The 22,239-nt window shown below is 35.5% G+C and overlaps 1 protein-coding gene across 1 annotated transcript in view; it reads right to left on the minus strand.

Annotated features, from left to right (window-relative positions):
• Positions 1 to 21,520, minus strand: part of ROBO1 (roundabout guidance receptor 1) — a 152,395-nt gene extending 130,875 nt beyond the window's left edge. The window contains exons 1-2 of the mRNA XM_029938687.1: positions 21,307 to 21,520; positions 9,965 to 10,122 (exon numbers count right to left, since the gene is read on the minus strand). Of these exons, the coding sequence (XP_029794547.1) occupies positions 9,965 to 10,122; positions 21,307 to 21,520 (372 nt within the window). The remainder of the gene's footprint in view (positions 1 to 9,964; positions 10,123 to 21,306) is intronic.
• Positions 21,521 to 22,239: the final 719 nt, after the last annotated feature.

The following is a 22,239-nucleotide window of genomic DNA, read 5'->3' on the forward strand; positions in this document are numbered from 1 at the left end:
TAATCTGTTCCTTCAAGCTCTTGGCATTCAAGCTTGTAAATGTACCTCCAACACATAAATAATGAAAAACTAGAGCAATAACCAAATGCTCACCAGAATTATGTTTATAATTATACTGTCATCTAAACTAATTTGTACGCTAGAAGGGGCAATATCTTAGTTCAGTACAAGTCTTTCATAAGGTATGTAGACCTCACAAGCGGGTCTGAAATGCTTGGCTTTCTTTTTTCTATTTTCATTGTCCAAACAGGAATATGTATCAAATTATTTATATAAAATTATAGGTTTCGGGAAAGATTCAAGACCTTTCATATGAAGATGAAGCAGCCTTTCTCAATGAGCATACCTCATCTGAATCACACCATTTCTCAATTCCCCTAAGAACTGTACAGAACTAGATGCATGGGAGAAAAGGCAATTAGTTAAACCTAGTGAATGCCTTAGGATATTAGGGTTTAAATTCTTTTGTGGAATCTGCTGTTGATCATTTCATTTCACAGTAAAGATGTACAGAGGACTCAAACTTGTTTCTTACTATCAGTATTAGTCTAAATACTTAGCTCATAATATTCACCTAAACTGAATACTCTTGATGATTCTGTAGAATGTGGAAATTTTCCCACAGGGATGACGGGGACATACACACAAATTTAGAATAGACATAAATGTCAGATCTTTTTTCTCATATACAACTATATTTGTCTATTCAGAAAAGTTAACATTGCTATGGCTCAAACAGTTCCTGATTTTGCTTTCCTAGAAAGTTTTTGTGACTAAATATATACAGAGTTCAGGCAAGTATACCAAAAACAGAGCCAGAACATCCACTACGAATACATAGGGAGTGTGTCACCATTTACGATATTTAACATGTATTTTCTCACTGAATTCTTACAAGAACACCACTGAACCATCATAGTTATTAGATGGTTCATTTCACCAGTGAAAGCAATGGCATTTATGGAAATCAAAAATGCATAAGATCATGCATTTAATAAGTGTTGAAACCTGAAGTTATGTGGGTCATATAATACCTAAGATTGTTTCATTCTACTAATACACTTTGTTTCAATTATTAAATGTAAAAATTAACACAGTAGGATAGTATATAAATTCTTTTAAAAATTGTTTTATTTTTGAGAGAGAGAGAGGAGAGAGGGTCAGACACACACACACACACACACACACACACACACACACAAAGCAAGCTCTAGGCTCTGAGCTGTCAGCACAGAGCCTGACGTGGGGCTTGAACTTACAAACCAAATGATTAATGTCCCGAGCCAATGTCTGATGTTTAATGGACTGAACCACCCAAGCACCATATGAACTTATTTTTTCACTCATTTCTTCAGTATATTTCATATTACAAATTTACATTGATTTAACTTAGAATTAAATCACAAAAACCTTTCCATGTTTAAAAAATACAAAATATGTAATATGCAGGACTATGTAAGATGGACAGGAAAAATAAATTCTGGTTGACTACACAGTTTCCTCTGACCTTCATCCAACAGAACCACATATTTATTTAGCAGGAACACAATTTCAGCTTCTCAGGGAAAAGGGGCTCTATGACATCAGCGCATTAAGTGTGCTGATTTCCTCCCAGGGAGGAGAGGGGGGAAAAGGAAGCAACAGACACTGAACAATAAAAGAAATCGGAAGACCAGAGGAAAGCACTAATCGGAGGAAGGGAGGAGGAGCAGATGGCTCAGGAGGCAGACATGTGGGAATTGGGGGGAAAGGAAGTAATTGGCAAGGAGAGGCTGAATGCCAAATTCATGAAGGATCTGGAGGACACTGGGGATTTGGATGGGATGTGAGTCAGCTGCTTTTCACCAAAATATCACACCAACGAGGGAAATCAAAGAAACCTAGAAAGACACACAGGAAGCAGAAAAGGACTGGAAAAAGAACCGATGACATGCTTTATTCTAACAACTGTACCTCTCTAGCATGGGGATGGGAAGCATTAAACAATTTTTTCAATGTATAACTGACTTTTTCTCCTAACTTCATTCATGATTTCCAAATCCTTAACTGGCTTATGAAAGAAATGATAGAGGTAAAATGCTTCCATTTATTTTTTAACTAGTTTTTACTTACCTTGTATGAATGTGATTTTTTATTCATATATAAATCAATTCCTTTAAACAATCTAGGCTGAAGTTGACCAACTGTCCTGGTTTTCCCAGGACTAGGGATTTTTAATGCAAATACCAGGACGGTGCCCAGCATGGCTTTCCATCCCAGCTATGGCACCTTAAGAAAAAATTCTTAATACACTTGCCAAGCATGTTAAAATCCATTTACGCTGTAATTTTTTCCTACATCTTTCAAAGAAGAATGAGAAAAACCACTATGGTTATGGGATAAATAGATGAAATTGGGAATAAAATGGTTTCAAGTTTGAGTGTGGCTTTGATGGAAATAAGTATTTTATAATAAAACTATTTTCTCATCATCTAAATTTTTTTTTCAATCGAGTAAAAAAAAAACCAAACTTTTTAAGACCTATAGAATATTCATAGCATGCTACTATAGCATATAGAACAGGTAGGTAAAAAAAAAATTAAAAATTCAACGCACAGTTTATCTCAAAGAATAATACAAGTTATTAAAAAGATGTTTATGTCACAAAGCCACATACAAAGGGAAGGAAAAAAGCATGTTTTGTTCATCTGTAAATTTTAGCTCAAAAGCTAAGAATTTCAAACATGAAAAGACGAATGTCTTTTAAGCTTTTAACTAGTAAAATGAAATCATTCAGGATAAATGACAACCAAAGGTTATCATAAAGAAACTAACTGTGATCTATTTTAGATACATCTCACAATTTATACTGTACTATTAGCATTAGGTTTTACTATATTTTATTACAGCTATACAAAATTGCCAAGCCACTATGTGAACAAGATTGCCTTTAAGTCAATTTGCCAACATTACATAATTTCTCATAATTGATTAATTTTTCAGCAATAACTTTTCACATGGGTATAGCTGATTATATTTGAACCTAGCTAATTCACAATGTGTACAGTTAATTATAAAACACATTCAGTTGAAAAATCGACTGATTTATAATATCCTTTTTAATATAAATTTTTCTTTCTCTAAATGCCAATGGTGAAGTTATTTATCATCCTCTTTAGATAATCACATTATATCTTTTGAGGTAGGGCTTCTAGTGCCCAGAATAAATATTTTTAGTTTATCTGAATAATAACCTTTGGTCTAATTTGAACATTTTCATGCCATCTTTATCAAACTACTGAAGTTTTCAATTTTTATAGATCTTTATGTTATAGTTTTCATTACTGGATATTAATATGGATGAATACTTTTTTAAATATAGACTAATTCTTAATGTACCAGTCCTAGTTCTAAGCCCACCATCACCTTTACTGTGTGAACTAACCTTTCCAGACCATGGCAAACTTAAAAATAATGTTTTATACCAGGAGCTAACGGGTACAGTCATTCTAAGTTGAAATTTATTTTGACAGCAAATCAGAGTCATTATATATGTAGCAAAATCTGTGCAAGTATATGGAATTTAGGAATTGAGAATTTACTATTGTTCCTATATTCATTTGCTAATCTATATCAAAGGATTTAATTTCCAGTCATTAATCATACATCATATATAAATGTATACATCTATCATTTTGTTTTATTAAAATAATGGTATCAATTTGCCATCACAATTCATCACTTGCTGAGGCAAACCATATAGATACTATTGCTTCATTAGTTACCAACTGGGTATTATTGAATAATATAAAATTTTAGTTTATGAATAAAATTGGGTTTGGCTTATAATAACCAATTAAATAAGTTTTATTTTATAAACTATGTTCTTTGAGACATTGGCCACTTCCTGGTAGCGAGGCCTGCAGTCCCCACTGCTACAATCAGGAGAATGTGCATCTCATAGACCTAATAGAAAGGAAATCTATGTTTCACTATGTGATCCCAAAACCTGTTGATTTATAATAAACAACTTTGACATATAATATTTATTTAATATTTTAAGTAATTTCTATCACTGCTGTGAGGCCCAACCTCACGGCCCCAAGGTCAAGAGTCACATGCTGTACTGACTGAACCAGCCAGGCACTCTTGCCATATAATATTACAGTAGTTTTAGGTCTAAACAAAACAAAACAAAATAAAAACCATGCACTAAGCAAACAATTTTGGGATAGCTGGCTGGCTCAGTCAGTCGAAGGACTGACTCTGGATTTTGGTTCAGGTCATGATCCCAGGGTCACGGGATCCGGCCCTATGTTGGGCTCCGCACTGAGCACGGAACATGGAGCCTGCTTTTAAGATCCTTTCTCTCTCTCTTTCTCCCCTCCTCCTCTCTCCTGCTTGCTCTTTCTCTTGGAAGGAAGGAAGGAAGGAAGGAAGGAAGGAAGGAAGGAAGGAAGGGAGGGAGGGCGGGAGGAAGGAAGGAAGGAAGGAAGGAAGGAAGGAAGGAGAGAGAGAGAGAGAGAGAGAGAGAAGGAAGGAAGGAAGGAAGGAAGGAGAGAGAGAGAGAGAGAGAGAGAGAGAGAGAGAGAGAGAGAGAGAAAGAAAGAAAGAAAGAAAGAAAGAAAGAAAGAAAGAAGAAAATAAAAAAAAGAAAAGAAAAGGATATTAAAATCACTCGGGTTAGCAAATATAAAGTTTATTTTAATAAACTTAATTAATACCCTTTTATAATGTTTTGGCATCAGTATCTTTCTCTTCTTTACCAATGACTCTTCATTCCTTCAGAAACCCAAAATTATACTAAAATTTTTCTTGAGCTTATTTGGTTTTACTTGTCAGTTTTTACTTAACAAAATCCTATAACTGACCATCTTTATGCATAAATCCTTTTATAATTTATGAAAGTATTTGTGATGTCTACTTTCAATTGCATTTGTTTTTCTTAATTCACGGGCAATTTTAGGTTTTTTTGGATTAAAACAAAATTATTTTTTCAATACTTGGTATTACTTTTATTCCCCAATATTAACATTATCAATTTTTCACATTATAAAATCAAAATCTTGAATTTAAGTACAGTATGAAATCAACTAAATATATCACTCTTTGTAAAATATATCCAATGTTCTACATCAAAGAAAAAAAGATTTCGGTCCTCTGAATCATTTCTGTGAGAAAATTTCACTTATTAATAATAATGGTTATGACTAATTCTCAGTCATATGAAGTAAATCTATTTAATCCAGTCTGCCAGTTAAACGATTTCTATTTCTAATTCTAAATATAAATACTCATGTTTAGAAAAAAAAAAGGAGGAAAGAATAAACATTATCTAAGTCCTCCTTCCAATTATTCTAAGAAGTGCCAGAAGAGTTCTAAAAGATTCTCTTGTCAGGTAGGAAAATAAGAAAATGGTATTTATACGTTTCTGGTTTATAATCATCGTAGATCTAAAATTTGGCTCAGAATCCAGGTCACTGTAAAAAGAAATGACTTAAGAACATCAAAAATACAGGTGCAGCTACAATTACATATTTGCCCTTTTTTGTAGGGTGTGTCTTTGTTCTCACAGCTGGGAGAGTTGTACTTTAAATTTTCAACAAAGAAAGCCACCACATTAAAGAACTCCAGAAACTCCTAGAACCAAAACTGTAGCAATAACCATGCAATCTTTCCTTGCCTTTCATAAAGATATTATGTGCTTTAATCTCCTGATCATCTGTGCTCAACGCATTTGGCAAAGAAAAACAAAGATATGAAAACAAAGTTTAGGAAAGAAAAATCACATAAAATATCTAATAACCAATATCTCTTAAGACTTTACTTTCAATTTGGGGGTAGGGGAAGAATTGGATATAACGTCAGACATTCTGTTCCTGTCTTAAGTTTTTGTTTTAATTACTCAATTTGAGTTTTGCCTAAAGGAAAACAAAAACAAAAACGAAAACAATCCGGATCTAAATAAGAATAGTAATTTTGAACTTAAACTGCTGATTGTAATCTATTCATTTCCCTGCATGTATAAATGTGCTTTTTACCTCTAGTGTTTTATCAGTTTCACAGTCATAATTTATACAAAACACACAGATGGTCTTAGAAATAGTAAAAGTTTCAGATGTTACAACTTCCTAGCATATGGAACGCTATCGTGGATCATCGTTTTGGCAGCATTTAAATGATTTTAAAATTATTTATACATTAACGTCTTGGCATTGTTTCATAGCATTGGTTATTGCAACTTTAAATTGTTTGATTCCTGATTGGAGACACATCTTATACTGACTCTAAATTACTAAGGCGTAGGAGACCTGGTGCTCTGTATTTATAGTAGAAAGCAGCACCCACTGGATAGCAAGGAGTAAATGAAGATCCAATAATGAATTCAACATTTTGGCATAAACCGTAACATCTCTCCAAATTCCATATACAACAGGAGGTTCTAGGAATTATTAAAAACCAAATTTACCATGGCAGTTTTAAACTGCTAACGTCACAGAAAATGCACAGATACACACATGTGCGCACACACAAAAAAACTTTTAAGATTAAGTCTGACCTTTCAAAATGTGAGACTATGATCACCTTTATTTTTTATCCACAATCTTAGATACAATATAAGAGAATTGTTTATTCTCTGTGTCTGATCTCAATCTTTCCAATCTCTCCTGAATCACTTCCATCAGGTTTCAACCCCTGGACTCTGCTGAAACTGATCTTGTGAAGGTCATCAATGACTGACCACCGAATGGTTGAATTCAATGGTCTATTCTCAGTCCTAATTATGTGATGGACAGGCTGCCAATGACTCAGTCTTTGTCACCTCCTTAACACCCTGTCTTTGCTTGGCTGTCTTCTGCCTACCCTCCTTTCTCATCCACTCCCTCTCAGTCTTCACTACTCTTTCTGCCTCTTCTCCCTGAGGGCTAAACACTGACTCTCTTTTCCTTTCTTCCTGTAATCACTGCCTTGGTGATTTCAGTCCCCTGTTTTGAAATAATGCATACATAATGATGATTCCGATATTCATCAGGATTAGCTACGTTAGTCTATGGTAAGAAATGCTCCATGACATAATACGACAAAGCTCTCTCATTCATTTGATGTGTCTGTCATGGAAATACAGGGGTGTGGTGTGGAAAGTTTAGATACCCATAATTCAAGGACCCAGGCCCTCTGAGTGTCCATGTTGTAGCTGCAACACTTGGAATGTGTCCTCCTTGGTTGCCACATGGCAAAGACAAAAAAAAGCTGCTGGAGGTTCACTCACTAGTATTTAATTTATTTAACTTCCACACAGCCCATAAATCTAAACTAGTCAGATTGGTGTGCCCGACAGCAAAGAAACTGGGAAACAAAGTCTTTCATCTGCCCAGAAGCAGGGGAGGATTGCAGAGAAATGAGAACATGCTATGGCTACCACAAGTCAGTTTTTTCTCCAGTCTCGACCTCAACTCTGAATTTCTGACTCATGTTTCCAACTGCCTACTTGGCATTTGTACTTAGGATATCTAATAAGTACTTCAAAATTATAATGTCCGAAACTGAGCTCCTGATACTTCCAACCCCAATTCTTCTCTTCCTACAATAAATGGCATCTCAGTATTTTCAAATGCTGAGACCAATCAGTTAAGGTAAGCCTGGACTCTTCTCTTTTCCTTGCAAGCCACATCCAATCTGTTAGCAAATTCTGTTGGCTATTGCTTCACAGCAGATCCAGAATATAACCACTCGTCACTACTTCCCCTCCGAGCAGACTGATCCAAACCACCATTTCCATCTCGCCTGGATTATCAAAAGCTCCCAAATAGTCTGTGTAATCATGGCTGTCCTTTGAGTGTGTTCTCAAGACAGCAGAGTATTCTGCTGCAAACTTCTGATGTTTTTCACTTCACTCAAGGGGAAAAACCAAATTATTTACAAGACCTTATAGGTCCTACACAGTCCGGCTACTTGTTTCCCCAGTATTATCTCCTACCAATCTCCCCTTTACTCAACCCACACTGACCACTTTGCACCTTTAAAAAATGTGTTAGGTAGGCCCCATGTTAGGGTTTTTAAACGTACTGTGTTGTCTGCTTACTTTTCCAGGTACTTGTATGGTTCCCTCCCTCAATATTTTCAGGTCTTTATGAGAAGCATTCTCTGGTCACCCTATTTAAAACTAAAATCCCACCCGTCTCTTAATTAATCTGTCTAACCCTTCAGTATTTTTTATAGAACTGATTACAGCCTAGTGTATTATATATTATACTATCTATTTTGGTTTTATCTGTATATTCACTCACAAAATATAAACTCCAGAAGGGCACTCGCTGATTTCTGCTTAATGCTGTATCTCTGATGCTGAGAATTTTATCATTAATTTGTATTAAACCCAAATAAGTAATTAATCAAGAAAGATATGAAGGAGGAAATGGGTAGTAATGGTTTCAGTGTGTTTGAATCACTCAGGCAGGGAAATGGAAATCACAGATAATGGTCATTAGGTGACTTAAAATACGTTTTTAAGGCACAAAGTTATTACCTTAATTGTACATAAATCTAAAAGGAATCTGTTGTCACTAGTAAGAGAAGCATTTGTTCCTATAGTCTATTCGCCCCAGTGCTCTTGACTTCACTTCCCAAAAACAATGTTTCACATACAATTCACTTTGCCAGGAGACTTTTTTCAGCACCTCTCAAACGTATAGCAAGGTCATTCTCACCCCAATCGCTCGAATTCTAAAAATCCTTTAAGAGACTCATTCTAATTCAGATCACTGCAAGAAAAATGCTTGATTTTCTTCAAGGTCCCTAAAACCTTGTCTACTATAACCTTCTTGATTTTAGTTTTCCCTATAAATCTCATGCTAACCTGCTAAATGGTTGTTCAGAAATAGTGCAAACATTTATTAGGGCTGTGTGGTCTGTGCTATGAATTTCTTCTTCTGTACCTTTAGTAGTGACTATTCCTTATACACATATTCTCCTGGGTAACTTTTAAAAAAATTTTTTAAATGTTTATTCATTTTTGAGAGAGAGAGAGAGAAACAGAGAGTGAGAGAGAGAGAGCGAGCAGAGAGAGAGGTGGACACAGAATCCAAAGCAAGCTCCAGGCTCTGAGCTGTCAGCACAGAGCCTGATGTGGGGCTCAAACCCATGAACCGTGAGCTCCTGATCTGAGCTGAAGTCAGATGCCTAACTGACTGAGCCACCCAGATGCCCCACTCCTGGGTACTTTAAATCTTGACCAATGAATTCATAACAGAGTGTATGTGCAAAACAAAGAAACTTGTATGGAGCAATACTGTATGATCATAGATTCAATGAGAGTCCAGTTATTTGCGTGTTTTAACAAACACCTTATAAGACAGAAAAGCAAAGAAGTCATATAAAATACTGATGTCAAGAAAATGTATTATTACTCCAGAGAGCACACTCCTCTACTTGTATAACAGCAGGAATTTGAAATCCAATAATCTAGTCACACAATTTTATTTTATATGAGATAAATCCATCACTTAACCATCTTTCAGAATGAGATTCTATTTTTCAGACACAATATTAAACTGTACAGAGCACAAAAGCCATCTGCAAAGGAGAAAGAGATAAAAAAAAAAGTCCTGAAGTGACTTAGGACACCTTAGGATCCATACCATATTATCAAATCTTTAACAATTTTTACTGTAGCATATGGAAATGCGATATGCCCTGAATTATATCAGCAATTAAATCATGCATAAAAGGGTTAACTCTAAGACATTAAAGTAGAAATTGTAATTTTCTTTTACTAATCTCTACACAAAGCAACATGCATTTTCCTCACTCATTTTCATGTCCACACAGGGAAAACAAAAATGTGTTTATTTTAAAAGAAAGGAAAATGGGGGGTGTATAACCTTTTATTTTATAAACAAACTACTTCATTTTTCTCTCTTTTCATTGGTGAAGATACACACAGATAGAGCGATGGCTGCCCCATTCCGCTGAATGAAATACTCACAGTTATTCGTTCATCTTTATCATCCAGTGGAGAGCCGTCTTTCTTCCATGAGATGGTGGGTTCAGGATGACCTCGTGGAGGCTGGCACTCCATCACTGCAGGCTCCCCAACTGCCACCATGACATCAGAAGGATTTTGTCTGAAGTCATCTCGGAGTACTGTAGGAACAAGATGAAATCCTTATACTCAACTGTGACATATACAGTCCTTATCTCCGAATTCAGCAAGGAGACATTGATTATAATAAACTACCAATAATAGCCACCTCAATATATCTTGGAGAATCTATATTTACTTAGAGACATATGCAACTTAATAACAATATCTGGCCTTAAGCTACACAACAGGGATAATCTGATATCCTCTATGGGCCAGTGGACAAGTGTATTTTGCTATTTTGTGCCCTCACAGTTAGCATTTGGCTTATATTTAAGTTGCATTTCTTCATTGCCTATTGCTCACATTTCCCCATCCATGTGCTACTGAATATAAATGAATCCAGCTTTCACTTACATGACACATTGGGATGATGTTTTCTATTAGGAAGTGAATTATATACACATACTAAGTCTGTATTTCAAAAATAGTTCATACAGCAAAATATCCTCTGTATCTTATAAACATAATGGAATCATGAAATCATTTGTTGGCATGAGTTAGTCTTAAAAAACAACTCCATTGTTTACTTGAACATAACCTCTCCACATTTACAAAGTGGGCATGGAGATGCATACTTCAATGCAAAACCTAAAAATGCTATCTTTCTCCCACACCATTTTCTCCCAGTGTGTAATAAAATGTCAAGAATTTTAGTCATCATATTTAAGATGGTACTTAAAATGTTCATTGGTATGTTCAGTGCATAGATTGAAGTGATAAATGTTATTTATCTCTTGAAATCTATTGAACAAAACATTTGGTACAATGATTTTGTACTGGAACGGGTGTCTTTCCATTGCAACGACATTTAAAAATGCTTTCATGGATGAAGTCCTACACTGTAGAAAACTGATGCTCAAACTATTATTTCAAAAGCCATGCTTAAATTTTGGTTTCAAAACCTCAAGCAAACTTAGAGGCTTACAAAATCCTGTATTTTTCTCTTGTAATTCTCTACTTTTCCTTCCTTTATACCAGCTAAGTATGTGCACACAACTTGGTAAGCTTTAACATCCACTCAAACAAAAACGTTTTTTAATCGACATGTTGAGACAACTTGGACACAACAAGACTATGTTAGCGCTTGGAAAATAAGACTTCAAAGAGGAGACTTTGTCCTCCTCTTAGGCAAGAATGGGAACAGGGAAAAAGAAAAGTCAATATAATCGTGCCACACTGTTGTCATTCTAACTTTAATACTGTACATTATTTATTAATAGAATACATAGACACAAAAGTCAATCTAGTTGAACTGAAAACTCCAGCTACTGTTCCCACAAAATAAACAATAGGGTTTGAAGACTTTCACTATTTATGAACTCATATTATGATTAGGTATTAAGAAGGTACCACATTTAAAATGTAAGGTTTATAGAGAAAGCAAATGAATTGACCTTAACAAATAATATGTGCCTTTACGGGACTACCTTATTAATCTAAGATAACACCTCTGAAAAATTTTAACACCCTTGAAACATGCAAAACGAAAATACTTTTCAAATAAAAATAAATAATTTGCACAATGTTTCTACTTGGTCAGCTTAAAACCAACTTAGTAACACTATATCTTATTTAAAAATTGAGATCATATCTCAAACCAATGAATAATAAAATTTGTTTCAGAAATATCAAAGGTCTAAGTCAGATAAATCAAGGTTTTTTTTTCATTTACTAGGTTATTTGAGTTTTTACAGTATAGAATGAAAAGCTAACAAAATGCAATCCATTAAAGATCGTTGCTTAGATAATGCTCATGTAATTATTTTTGCAGTGGTAAAGCATAAAACTCTAGTAATGGCTATGGCTGTACGCAACCCTGCACAGCTCTGAATTTAAGATTTTTTCCTCTCTTCTATAAAAGCAACTTTCCTCGTTGCACTTGCCCTGAACATTTCCTTTTGGGGAAAAACAGTATGTGTCACCTCATACAATGTGTGAACCTTTAGTTAAATTATCCAAGTCTCTAATTCACGTGTATATTTAAGTAATTAAAAATTGAATTCAAATGATGAGCAGCACTGTGGCAGAAAAGCCAATGGCATCCAGACGTATTCGCGAATGCGATTCATTAACAAAAGAAATCTTTCCTTCTCTAACATCACTACTAAACTAAATACCTATTTTGATAGTGTGAAGTAATATGAATAGTATGAAATTCAAAAATCTAGAACTAACTTTTGAAAAGAAGATTTAATATCAATTTGGGGCAAAAAACTAACAATATAGATACAACATATTCAAGTAGATATCACCTAAAACATTGTTTTTTATTAAATTTTTTAAAATCTTTTAATACTTATTTTTAAGAGAGAGACAGAGACAGAGTGTGAGCAGCGGAGGGGCAGAGAGAGAGGGAGACACAGAACCTTCAGCACAGGGCCTGGCACGGGGCTCAAACTCACAAGCTGTTAGATCATGACCTGAGCTGAAGTCAGATACTTAACTGACTGAGCCACCCAGGGAACTCCTAAAACGTTATTAAACAAACCACCGTTCCTTGTAATCCAACATTTCTTCCACATTTGTGTAATTGTTTTATGCTCATTGGTTGGTACATAGATTTGGTTCAGCCACTTTTCACTCTTCTCTTTCTGTTAAACTAGACAAAAAAACCCATAAGCCTCACTGAATCTTTGAATCTCCTGGAAGCCTTTGTCTAGAAAATAGTTAACTAAGATTTGTCCTTTAAAACAAAACAAAACAAAACATACAATCACAGGTCTTTCTGAAAAACAATATAGCAATTTTAATATAATTCTCAAAATAAGTAAACATGTTTTCAGAAAAGGATTCTAAAATTTAGTGTTGAATTTGCAATCTATTTGGGTAATGTTGAGGAAACAGAGAGCAACAGGAAAAAAATATTAAGCAAAACTCTTTGAAATATTATGGAGACTCTCTTAGAACCCCCTGGCAAATTTTAGAACTTAATGAAACATAAAATTATAGAAGAGGCACTGGTCTTTGACAACATTTAATCCCATAAAGAGAGACAACTGAGTCCCAAGAAACTTGGTCACTAGCTTCTGTTATCTGTCAAGAAGAGACCAGAAGAAAACAGAGATGTCCTGACTTCAAATGCAAAGCCTTTTTCTTTTTTTTTTCTTTTTTTGAACATGTCAATATTTTACTATAAAATTCAATTTACCTATCTAATAAATTGTATTTCCAACAAATTGACTCCTTTGTTGTTGCAGAAGACTTGATAGTGATTGTACATCATGTCTACCCATTTTCAGTAAGGCTCAAGCGTTCCCAGAATTAATTTTGTTCCCTAATCATGTGGTGAACATCTGTGAACTGCAATGCCTTCAGTTTCATGAATCACAGAATCTTGGTGTAGTTAGGGGCCTGAGAGATGGGTCATCCTAACCTTTTATTTTAGAAATTAATCATCTAAGGCTCCTCAGAGGGGAGAGGAGCACGTCACATAAGTAATAACAATGATAACGTGAACAATACAATAATAATGCTAGCAATGGCCAATTATTCAGCATTAGCTTTATAAGGAACCAAACCAAGAATCCACTCACTGAGTTCTCACAACAAGGCTATGATAATGTGAATTTATTACTTTCATTTTAAGAATACAAAATTTGTCAAGATTTAGCAGCAGCGATAGAAAACAGATCTCTTGCCCACCAAGGATTCTTCTCTATCAACTTGCCCACATATCTGGTCTTATCTGAACACAATGTTCACAATTCTAAATACATAGACATCATGATATAATTAGGATATCAGCTCTTTTCCATTAAAACAGAAGGTGAATGAGAAATTTCTCTTCTGACAGTCAACTAGCTCTCTTTGACTATTTTCTGCATTCTTGTGGCTTCTTTTTTCAGATTTTTCCACGTTTGAAAGACACCACTTCAAACTTTCAGTGGTATGTTAAAAATTAGAATTCATTATTCAAATTAGTATTTTGGACTAACTCTTCTTAATAATTCTGCTTTAATGTCAACAAAATGACTAAAAGAAGCGGTACAATAATAAATTATATTTGAATTAAATATGAGCATTTTAATTAGAAGTAGGTATCTTGGGGAAAAAGAAAAGACAATAATGTGCAGTTCTGGGTTTTTTTTTTTTTTTTACTTAAAAGACTTCTTTGTCAATTAAACCTTGCAGCAAATAGTAGTAAACTGTCAACTGGGAAAATAAAATAATTTATTAAAAATCCTTTAAAATTAGGGCATCCAAGGGGAGGATATTCTCAAAGACTACATAATAGCATGCCTATTATAAGTGTCCACTTTAACTGCTTTCAAAATTACCTTTCACCTTCCTAATCTTTAATTTTGAGTAGAGATTATTCACTTCTATGATACTTTCATTTCTCCATCTAAATGCCCACTTATATGCTGAAATAAATGTTATCTGATGTCAATAATTTCAAAATAAGTACCATTCTTCCATTTAACAAATCTGTACTGAACACATAGTTTGTGCCTATTACTTTGGTACTTTCTTTGCACTGAGGTTTATATAAATTCTGATGTCTGTCAAGAAACAACATCAATCTTCATCTTGTCAGAAAATGGCAACATGATAGAACTGGATTGTAAGTTATTTCATATTAAGATATATAATACAAATCTTGGGGAGCTAGATACAAAATACAAAATTTGGGAGCTCGTTAAGTAAGGTATAAAGGTTTTTATAACTACTTGCATTCCTACTTAATAAGCTCATGGCATTACCCAGAAGAACAGAGTGTCAGCTGAGGCACAAATGTGTTGAAAACTCTGTAACATTCCTATTTTTTCAAATTTTTTTAAAGTAAGCTTTACACCCAATGTGGGATTTGAACGCATGACCCAGAGATCAAGAGTCACATGCTCTGCTGACTAAGCCAGCCAAGGGCCCCCAAACTCTTTAACATTTCTTAAAAGAATAATTTCAAACTTTTAAAACCATTTCAGCAAAAAGGGTGAATTTACAGAAAGATCCTGTAACCCATTGAAGAGCAAAACTAAAATGACGTGTAAAATAGTATTCCATGAGGTATTATCCATCTTTGATTATCATCTTCTAGAGCCAAGGAGTTTGATTCTTAAAATGAGGCAAGCAAACATTGATTCTGTACAAAGTTAGGATTTCACTATAACTGTTTTCCTAAAGGATACATTTTTACTTTAAATGTCAGCACTGAGTACTTCTATGAATACTTTTCAATAATTATGTCATCTTCTACTTGTGTTTTTTATAGCATGCGACTTTATTTTTAAAACTTAAATTATGCTTTGGTTAAGATCCTGGAATAAAATATGCTGGTAAAGGCATATATTTTCTTAACTACTGGAGCTTTTGAAGATTTCACAAACCTCTTATGCTATACCCTAAGAGGCAGCACATATTTTCAAAACAAATTCTACATTCTGAAGAAGCTATCTAGCACAGATAGATTTCAAACACCATTCAGTTTTAACCAACAATGAATACAGAATATTACAAACAGAAGAAGCCATTACTGGGATAAAATTAATGAACAGTAGCTTGCTTATTTGCTTGTTTATAGAACATATGATGGAAGAAAAGCTTAGATAAACACAGCTGCATTTCTGTCTTCTGCTGGGCTTCCAATGGGGGGCCCCCATTCCTGGTCTTTTAATGATCAGAATTACTTTCAGGCTGCAGCCAAAGCTAAGCCACATTCCCATTTTTCAGAGGCATGCACACCATAATGACCCTTTCTATGAAAAGCCCTTGTGGGTATCTGTAGCCCATGCTTCATGGTTTAATTCCTTCACTTCAGGAACCAACAACAGTACAAGATACTCTTTAGCATTTATTACTATGGCCCTAAGTCATCAGGACAAATGGAAGGCAAGTTTAGCGTACTAGAGTTAAGTTAAAATCTGTGACGTAGTCTAGAGAAAGGTGTACACCAATGAAGACCAGCATTTAAATAGTTAACAGCCAGCAGACTCGAATCTGGGGGATCACCAAAAAAAAATCTGGCCAAAGTAAGTCAAGTTGCTAAAATCAGAGGTTCTAGCCAGTAGCTTGCTAGATGTTTGCATTTTATATGCTTTACATTCACCTAGAAATTAAATTACTTTATTAATGAAGAAAATATAGCATTTGTAAAACAGCATCTTATATGGTGTTATTTGTAGCTGTGTTTATTTTAGTAGTCAGAAAACACCATAAAAGTCAGGAGTTTCAGAATCACAACACACATCCTTCCACTGTGGTGTGATTTCAATAGGTATATTCACAATGACTCCGTTATTTCCATACAAAACAGAGTTTTACACTCTATCTTGTTAGAGTTATTATGAAGACTAATTATTTAGTGTTTGTACAGGACTTGCCATTTATATGGTGCATTACATCTGCAAAGAAGTATTACTGTTAGTCACTATGTAAGGAATTGCCAAATTTCTCAGCTGCCAGTACAAATGGAGAGGAGGACAAAGAATGCCATTGATAAGGGCCTCTAAGCGCCAGAGCAAAAGTCACGCTCAGGAGTAGCTTGGCAGGGTTAAAAAAAACACAGACAGAATGAGGGTATCTGAGCCATGGGACCCTGATTGGCGCAAGACGGGCATGTGTTCCTTCTTTGATGAAATCCAAGTTTGTATTTAGCACCCTGCGCTGAGAGAGTCCTTGATCAAAGGAATATACTCATATATTTATTGTCTGGCTCTTTGTATTCAAATGTCAGCGCTAGAAGAACAGGGAATTTGTCTTTATTGCTTGGTGTATCTGGTACCCAGAACAATGCCCAAGACATGGTAGGAATTTTGTACATGTTTACAATATTCCTTTTTGTGCGCTAGATATTATGTATGGAATGGTCCTAAAATTGGCATGAGTCCCACACTAATGGTGCTCAAGGTATTGGGGAATGAACAGGCAATATTCAAATAAACGCAAACATACAACTGTAGTTGTAAAACATGCCTTGAAGGAACAGGATAGAATGCTGTATGTAGATAGGAAGTGAGGAACCACTGAGGATGTAACGGTTAAGCGGAAGCCTAACAAACAAGGAAAACTTATCCTAGGGAAGTGCATAGCAGGCAGAAATAACACAGGTTGAAAAAACTCGGTACAATCAATGAATGTGAAAAGACTCAGACCCTGTGTAGTGGCCAGGTTGGCACCGATGCAATAGCATGAGGTTGGCAGCGGAGGTAGAGGTCAGGTTTGCTGCACACAGCAGCCACGATAAAAAGGTCAGCGTTTATTTTAATTCCCATGGGAAGCACTTCAGTGGCTTTTAAGAGGAGCTGTCTCGTGATGGAATTATCATATTTAAATATTCATTATAGCTACTCTGTGAATGAAATGGAGAGGAACATAAGAATGGAAGTGGAGAGACCAATTAGAAAGCTACTTCAGTAATTAAGGGAAAAATGATGGTTTTATACTATTATGATGACGCTGAATTTGGTGCAAAGGGGAGAACAGATTGTGTATTGGAGGTAAAAACTCAAAACGATCTCTTGAGTGGTTGAAGTTGACAGAAATAAAGATGTCAACAATGATACCCAGGTTTTGGAGGAATCATTGAGGAGGAATAGGAAAAGTGTGTGTGTGGGGGGGGTGTGGGTGTGGGTGTGGGTGTGTGGGTGTGTGTGACGATTTGAGAGTATAGGACTATATTTGAGAGTATAGGAAAACTATTTTATTAATTAAAAAATATGGTTTTGGTGCACCTGGACGGCTGAGTGGGTTAAGCATCCCAACTTTGGCTCAAGTCATAACCTCACAGATTCATGAGTTTGAGTTCTGCATCGGGCTCTGTGCTGATACCACAGAGCTGCTTGGGATTCTCTCTCTCTCTTTCCCTCTGGCCCTCTAAATAAATAAATAAATAATAAATAAACTTTAAAAAAATTATGGTTTCAAATTCTGCCCCTTAGTATTTAACACAGGATTGATTTTTACCAGTTTAGACCTTTGTACTACTATATTCCAAATCTGAACTAACTGATACTATCTGTTGACCAATTAATCTATATTATAATTTTTAGGATGACAAATTTTAAGTTAGTTTGATGCCTATTATATCATTTTAACTGAAATACAAAACAAAACTAATACATTTTGGTTATATAGACGTATACAAATTTATATATGCCTATATATGTGTGATGTATATGACCCTGAATCACGGTGTATGGTGATGATATCCATGCTTGGTTACAAATTGTGGTAAAAACGCATTCACTTATTTTGTTCAGAGAATAAAACACTTCAAAACATTATGGGTACTTCTCAGGACTGCCATAAATTAAGCTCAATTTACTATTTAAGTATAAGAGAATCAATAGCATATTAAATGTTAATTACATAATTAGAATAATAAGACAGTTCACATTTGTCAGAAGTGGACACAGTCTCTAGAGCGTAATCAAGTTGTTTGGGAAAGTGCTGAGTCATCAAACTGAAGGATTTGTGATTCACGCATTTATTCATTCAATAAACTACTAGGCACTGTGTTTGGAGGTAGTGACTCAACGATAAACAAGACACAGTTGATCTCTGCTTTCAGAGCACTTATTTCAGGGGTTTTCTCTCATGTTCTTTCATCACAGAATGCTTTGTTCAACTGAAACTTTAGACAAAAGTTTAATATGCAAAACAGATGACGGGGGGTGCAGTTTCACTTCCCCATATGGGGCTGTTCTGCAGAAGAATTCAGGCCGGGTGTTAAAATGACAGAGGAGTGACTGAACACATTTCCCTAGTTCCTGTAGTGATACTGTACGAAGCTAGTATGTGATAAATACAGGATTTGGAGCTGGATTCACTTGGATACCAAAGCCTGAATTTTTAGCAGTAAACTTGCCTGGGCTTCTAAGAGTGGCATATTCAGACCTCAGTTGGTCTTTTTGGCGGTTGGTAAGACAACTCCTCTTTGGTATTATGCCAGAGTACATCCAGCTTTTCCTGTCCCACTGAGGTGAACTGTGGACAAGTTTTCATTCCTTGCATTTATTTATTTATTTATTTAAAATTTTTTTCGGTTTTTAATATTTATTTTTGAGAGAGGGAGAGAGATCATGAGTGGGGCGGGGGGTGGGGGGCGGGCAAAGAGAGAGGGAGACACAGAATTGGAAGCTGGCTCCAGGCTCTGAGCTGTCAGCATAGAGCCTGACGCGGGGCTCAAACCCTCAAATTGCAAGATCACGACCTGAGCTGAAGTTGGACACTTAACCAACTGAGCTACCCAGGGCCCCCTCATTCTCTTTTTAAAAAATTCCTTAAAATAGGCCTATATTATTACAGCTTATATAATCACAACTTCATATAACTCCTCCATGTCCACTCCACCCCCAATTACAAATGAAAATCTCAAGTCAGGAGCTGAAAGGACTCAAGGTTGCACAGTGAGTTACTGGACATAATAGGACCAAAACCATGAAACCAACTATTTTCATAAAGACCCATTTTTTTTAAAGAGACTGAGAAAGACTGGAATGTTTCCTAATTAAAATATTTCCTGGGAAACAAAGGTGACTGTAAACAAACAAACAAAAAGCCAGATGTTTTTTTATCCTCTCAAGCCCAAGATGCAGCAGCTAAACAAGAGAAGGGCTAAAACAAGAGTTTTCACATTTTATGGAAAGTCTAATGGTTAACAGTCTCAAGGGAGAAAAATCCTCACAGTTTAAAATGATCTCGTTAAAGCCTCCCTAGTAATTGGGAAGAGCTGGAAAAAAGAGCTTTTGGAAAACACACACACACACACACACACACACACACACACACTATTCTCACTAATGTATCTTTGTGCAGCATAATTAAGATTGCCAATTATAACATCTCACCCCCACTGAAAGGAATGGTGATAGGGAAAAAAAAACGGAGTCTAAATAGCACATACAGAGACACATCAGCTAAACAAAAAGGATCTTTAATTGGTGACAATCTGCCCTAAATCACTGTGACTATTTCCCAACATAATAACTTTCAGATCTGTTAATTCCTTGTATCTTTCCCAATCACAGGCTGTCTGGGGCTTCAGAATAATAATGCCAAGTATCTCACAAAGCTTTCGATCTCCAAGGAACATAACAAATATGCAATTGTGTAGCTGTGTGAGTGAGCTGCCTTTGCCTAAACTCTTAAAGCCTTTGGGAGAGTTCACTCAGCCTTTGGCTCCTTGGCAGAGAAGGTTGAAGACCTCCTTTTGCTCATATCTGGAGTCATGCTAACAAACCCTGACTTAAGGTTACTAGACATTCAATTAGTAGAAAAGCAAATCATTTTGTAACTTCTATTAAGGATGCCATCTTTACCAGTTATACTCAGTGTTTTATAAAATCTAAATCTATGCTTTTTCAGGAAGTAATAGAAGCGAGAAAAAAATATTGAACACGAAAAAAAACATTTCAATAAAAATAATGCTTTGATCAACTTAAAAACCTTAACTGTGAATCATTGCGAAGTGTAGTGTGCGTGGTCCTATTTTTATATCAGATGTTGGAAATGGGAGCTGTTTGCAATGGAAGTTGATTCTGTACTACAAAAGGCACATGTCCCATGCCTCTTCACCTGAACACAGTGTAAGTCCCAGGTGAGTTTACTGTATACAAAACACCTGCAGTCACCAGTCCAGGAGCCGAATCCAAGTCCTGCAGAGCTACTAAGGTAATGAGCTGGTAAAGCGATAAGAAACTTGGGCCAAAGATGCCTCCCAAAGGTTTCAGTTCAAAGCAGCTAAACACTGCTTTGTAATTCCTTTGTTAAGATCATAACTCTTAGATATTAAGAAACATTCACAGGTTGTCAGTTACTGTACCTAAGAAGGCCTAAGTCCTCAGTCCTCACGAACCCTTTTACTGGTGTCGCCTTCAATTATTTGAAAGACCATGTACTCCTCTCATACTTAAAAACTATTATTTGAAAGTTTAAATAGTTGCAATATCTAAAATCTCTGGCATATCATAAACAATAAATTTAAAAAAAACTCTTCTTGCCTCTTCTCAGGACATCTGGTCAACCCTAAAGACTGCCAGGAATTGATGGTCCATTGAAATGTAAATATACACATATATATATGCACAAATATACATATACATATTCATATGCTTTTGTAAGCTATAAGGTTTACATTATTTATTTTTAAATCTCTTTGGATTTACATCTCCATTCTAATTCCTACCCAATTTTATCCCCTGCAACATGCTTTTAGGCTTGAAAGATTTATTGTTGCTGTTTACTGATCAGCCTATCTCCATTCTCAGCTTTGATATAAGGCACTGTGGAACTACTCCTGTGTTTGCTGCCAGGGAGCTTTCTACACCTCTGCAGGTGCACCACAGAATGATTCTGGATGCCTGAACAGCATGTTTTCTGTTTATAAAGTGCAAGAGGAGCAAATATGAAAGGCAAGGGGGGTAAGGGAAATTCCACAGCAAGGACATTTTCAGGCATATCAGTTCTAAGAGTGCTAGAAAGGGAGAGTGAGAATCTAGAAAATGCAAAAACATACCCTCATATACTTTTGACATATGTAGGTATTCTGGCTTGAAGACCAGTGCCCTTAAAAAAGCCCCCCCCCCCGCTTAGTCTAGTCATCAACTTTGAAGAAGTTAGAAACTCATCAACATTACAATTGGAGCCCTAACGGCCCGGCAGGTATAGATTCTCCTACATGAACATGAATTAACTTCTTTGAGGAAAATTTTGGTTAAATACCATAAATTTGAGCTGACACTTCTGTTTCATCTTTCTGATTATAACATTTAAAGAAAAACAAGGTAAATGTAATTATTAAATTTATTGATTTCAGTAAATTATCTAAGGCCTCAGAGCAAAGTATAATCTTAAATGGTCAAGAGTCAAAATGGAATCAAATAAACACAAACTCAGCCTAATGGATAAGAGGGCCAGATGCTTTCTCTGGAAGTTGACAAAAGACCTCTGTTCATAATCAGGAATCAATGGTTCCTTGGGACCAGGTTAGGTGGTTGGTCTATGAAAATATCCTAAACCAACTTAAAGACCTATAAACTCATTAGTAACTTTAAGGAACTCAAAGACCTATGAAGAATCTTCTGAGTTCCTCTGCAAGGCGGACAAGCCTTTGGATTACTGGTCTTTAACATCCTCCAGTTGGAACAGCAACATATCTTGTAAATTAAACAACTGTA

This window comes from Suricata suricatta, chromosome 5, assembly GCF_006229205.1.
Source record: "Suricata suricatta isolate VVHF042 chromosome 5, meerkat_22Aug2017_6uvM2_HiC, whole genome shotgun sequence".
Classification (NCBI taxonomy): domain Eukaryota; kingdom Metazoa; phylum Chordata; class Mammalia; order Carnivora; family Herpestidae; genus Suricata; species Suricata suricatta.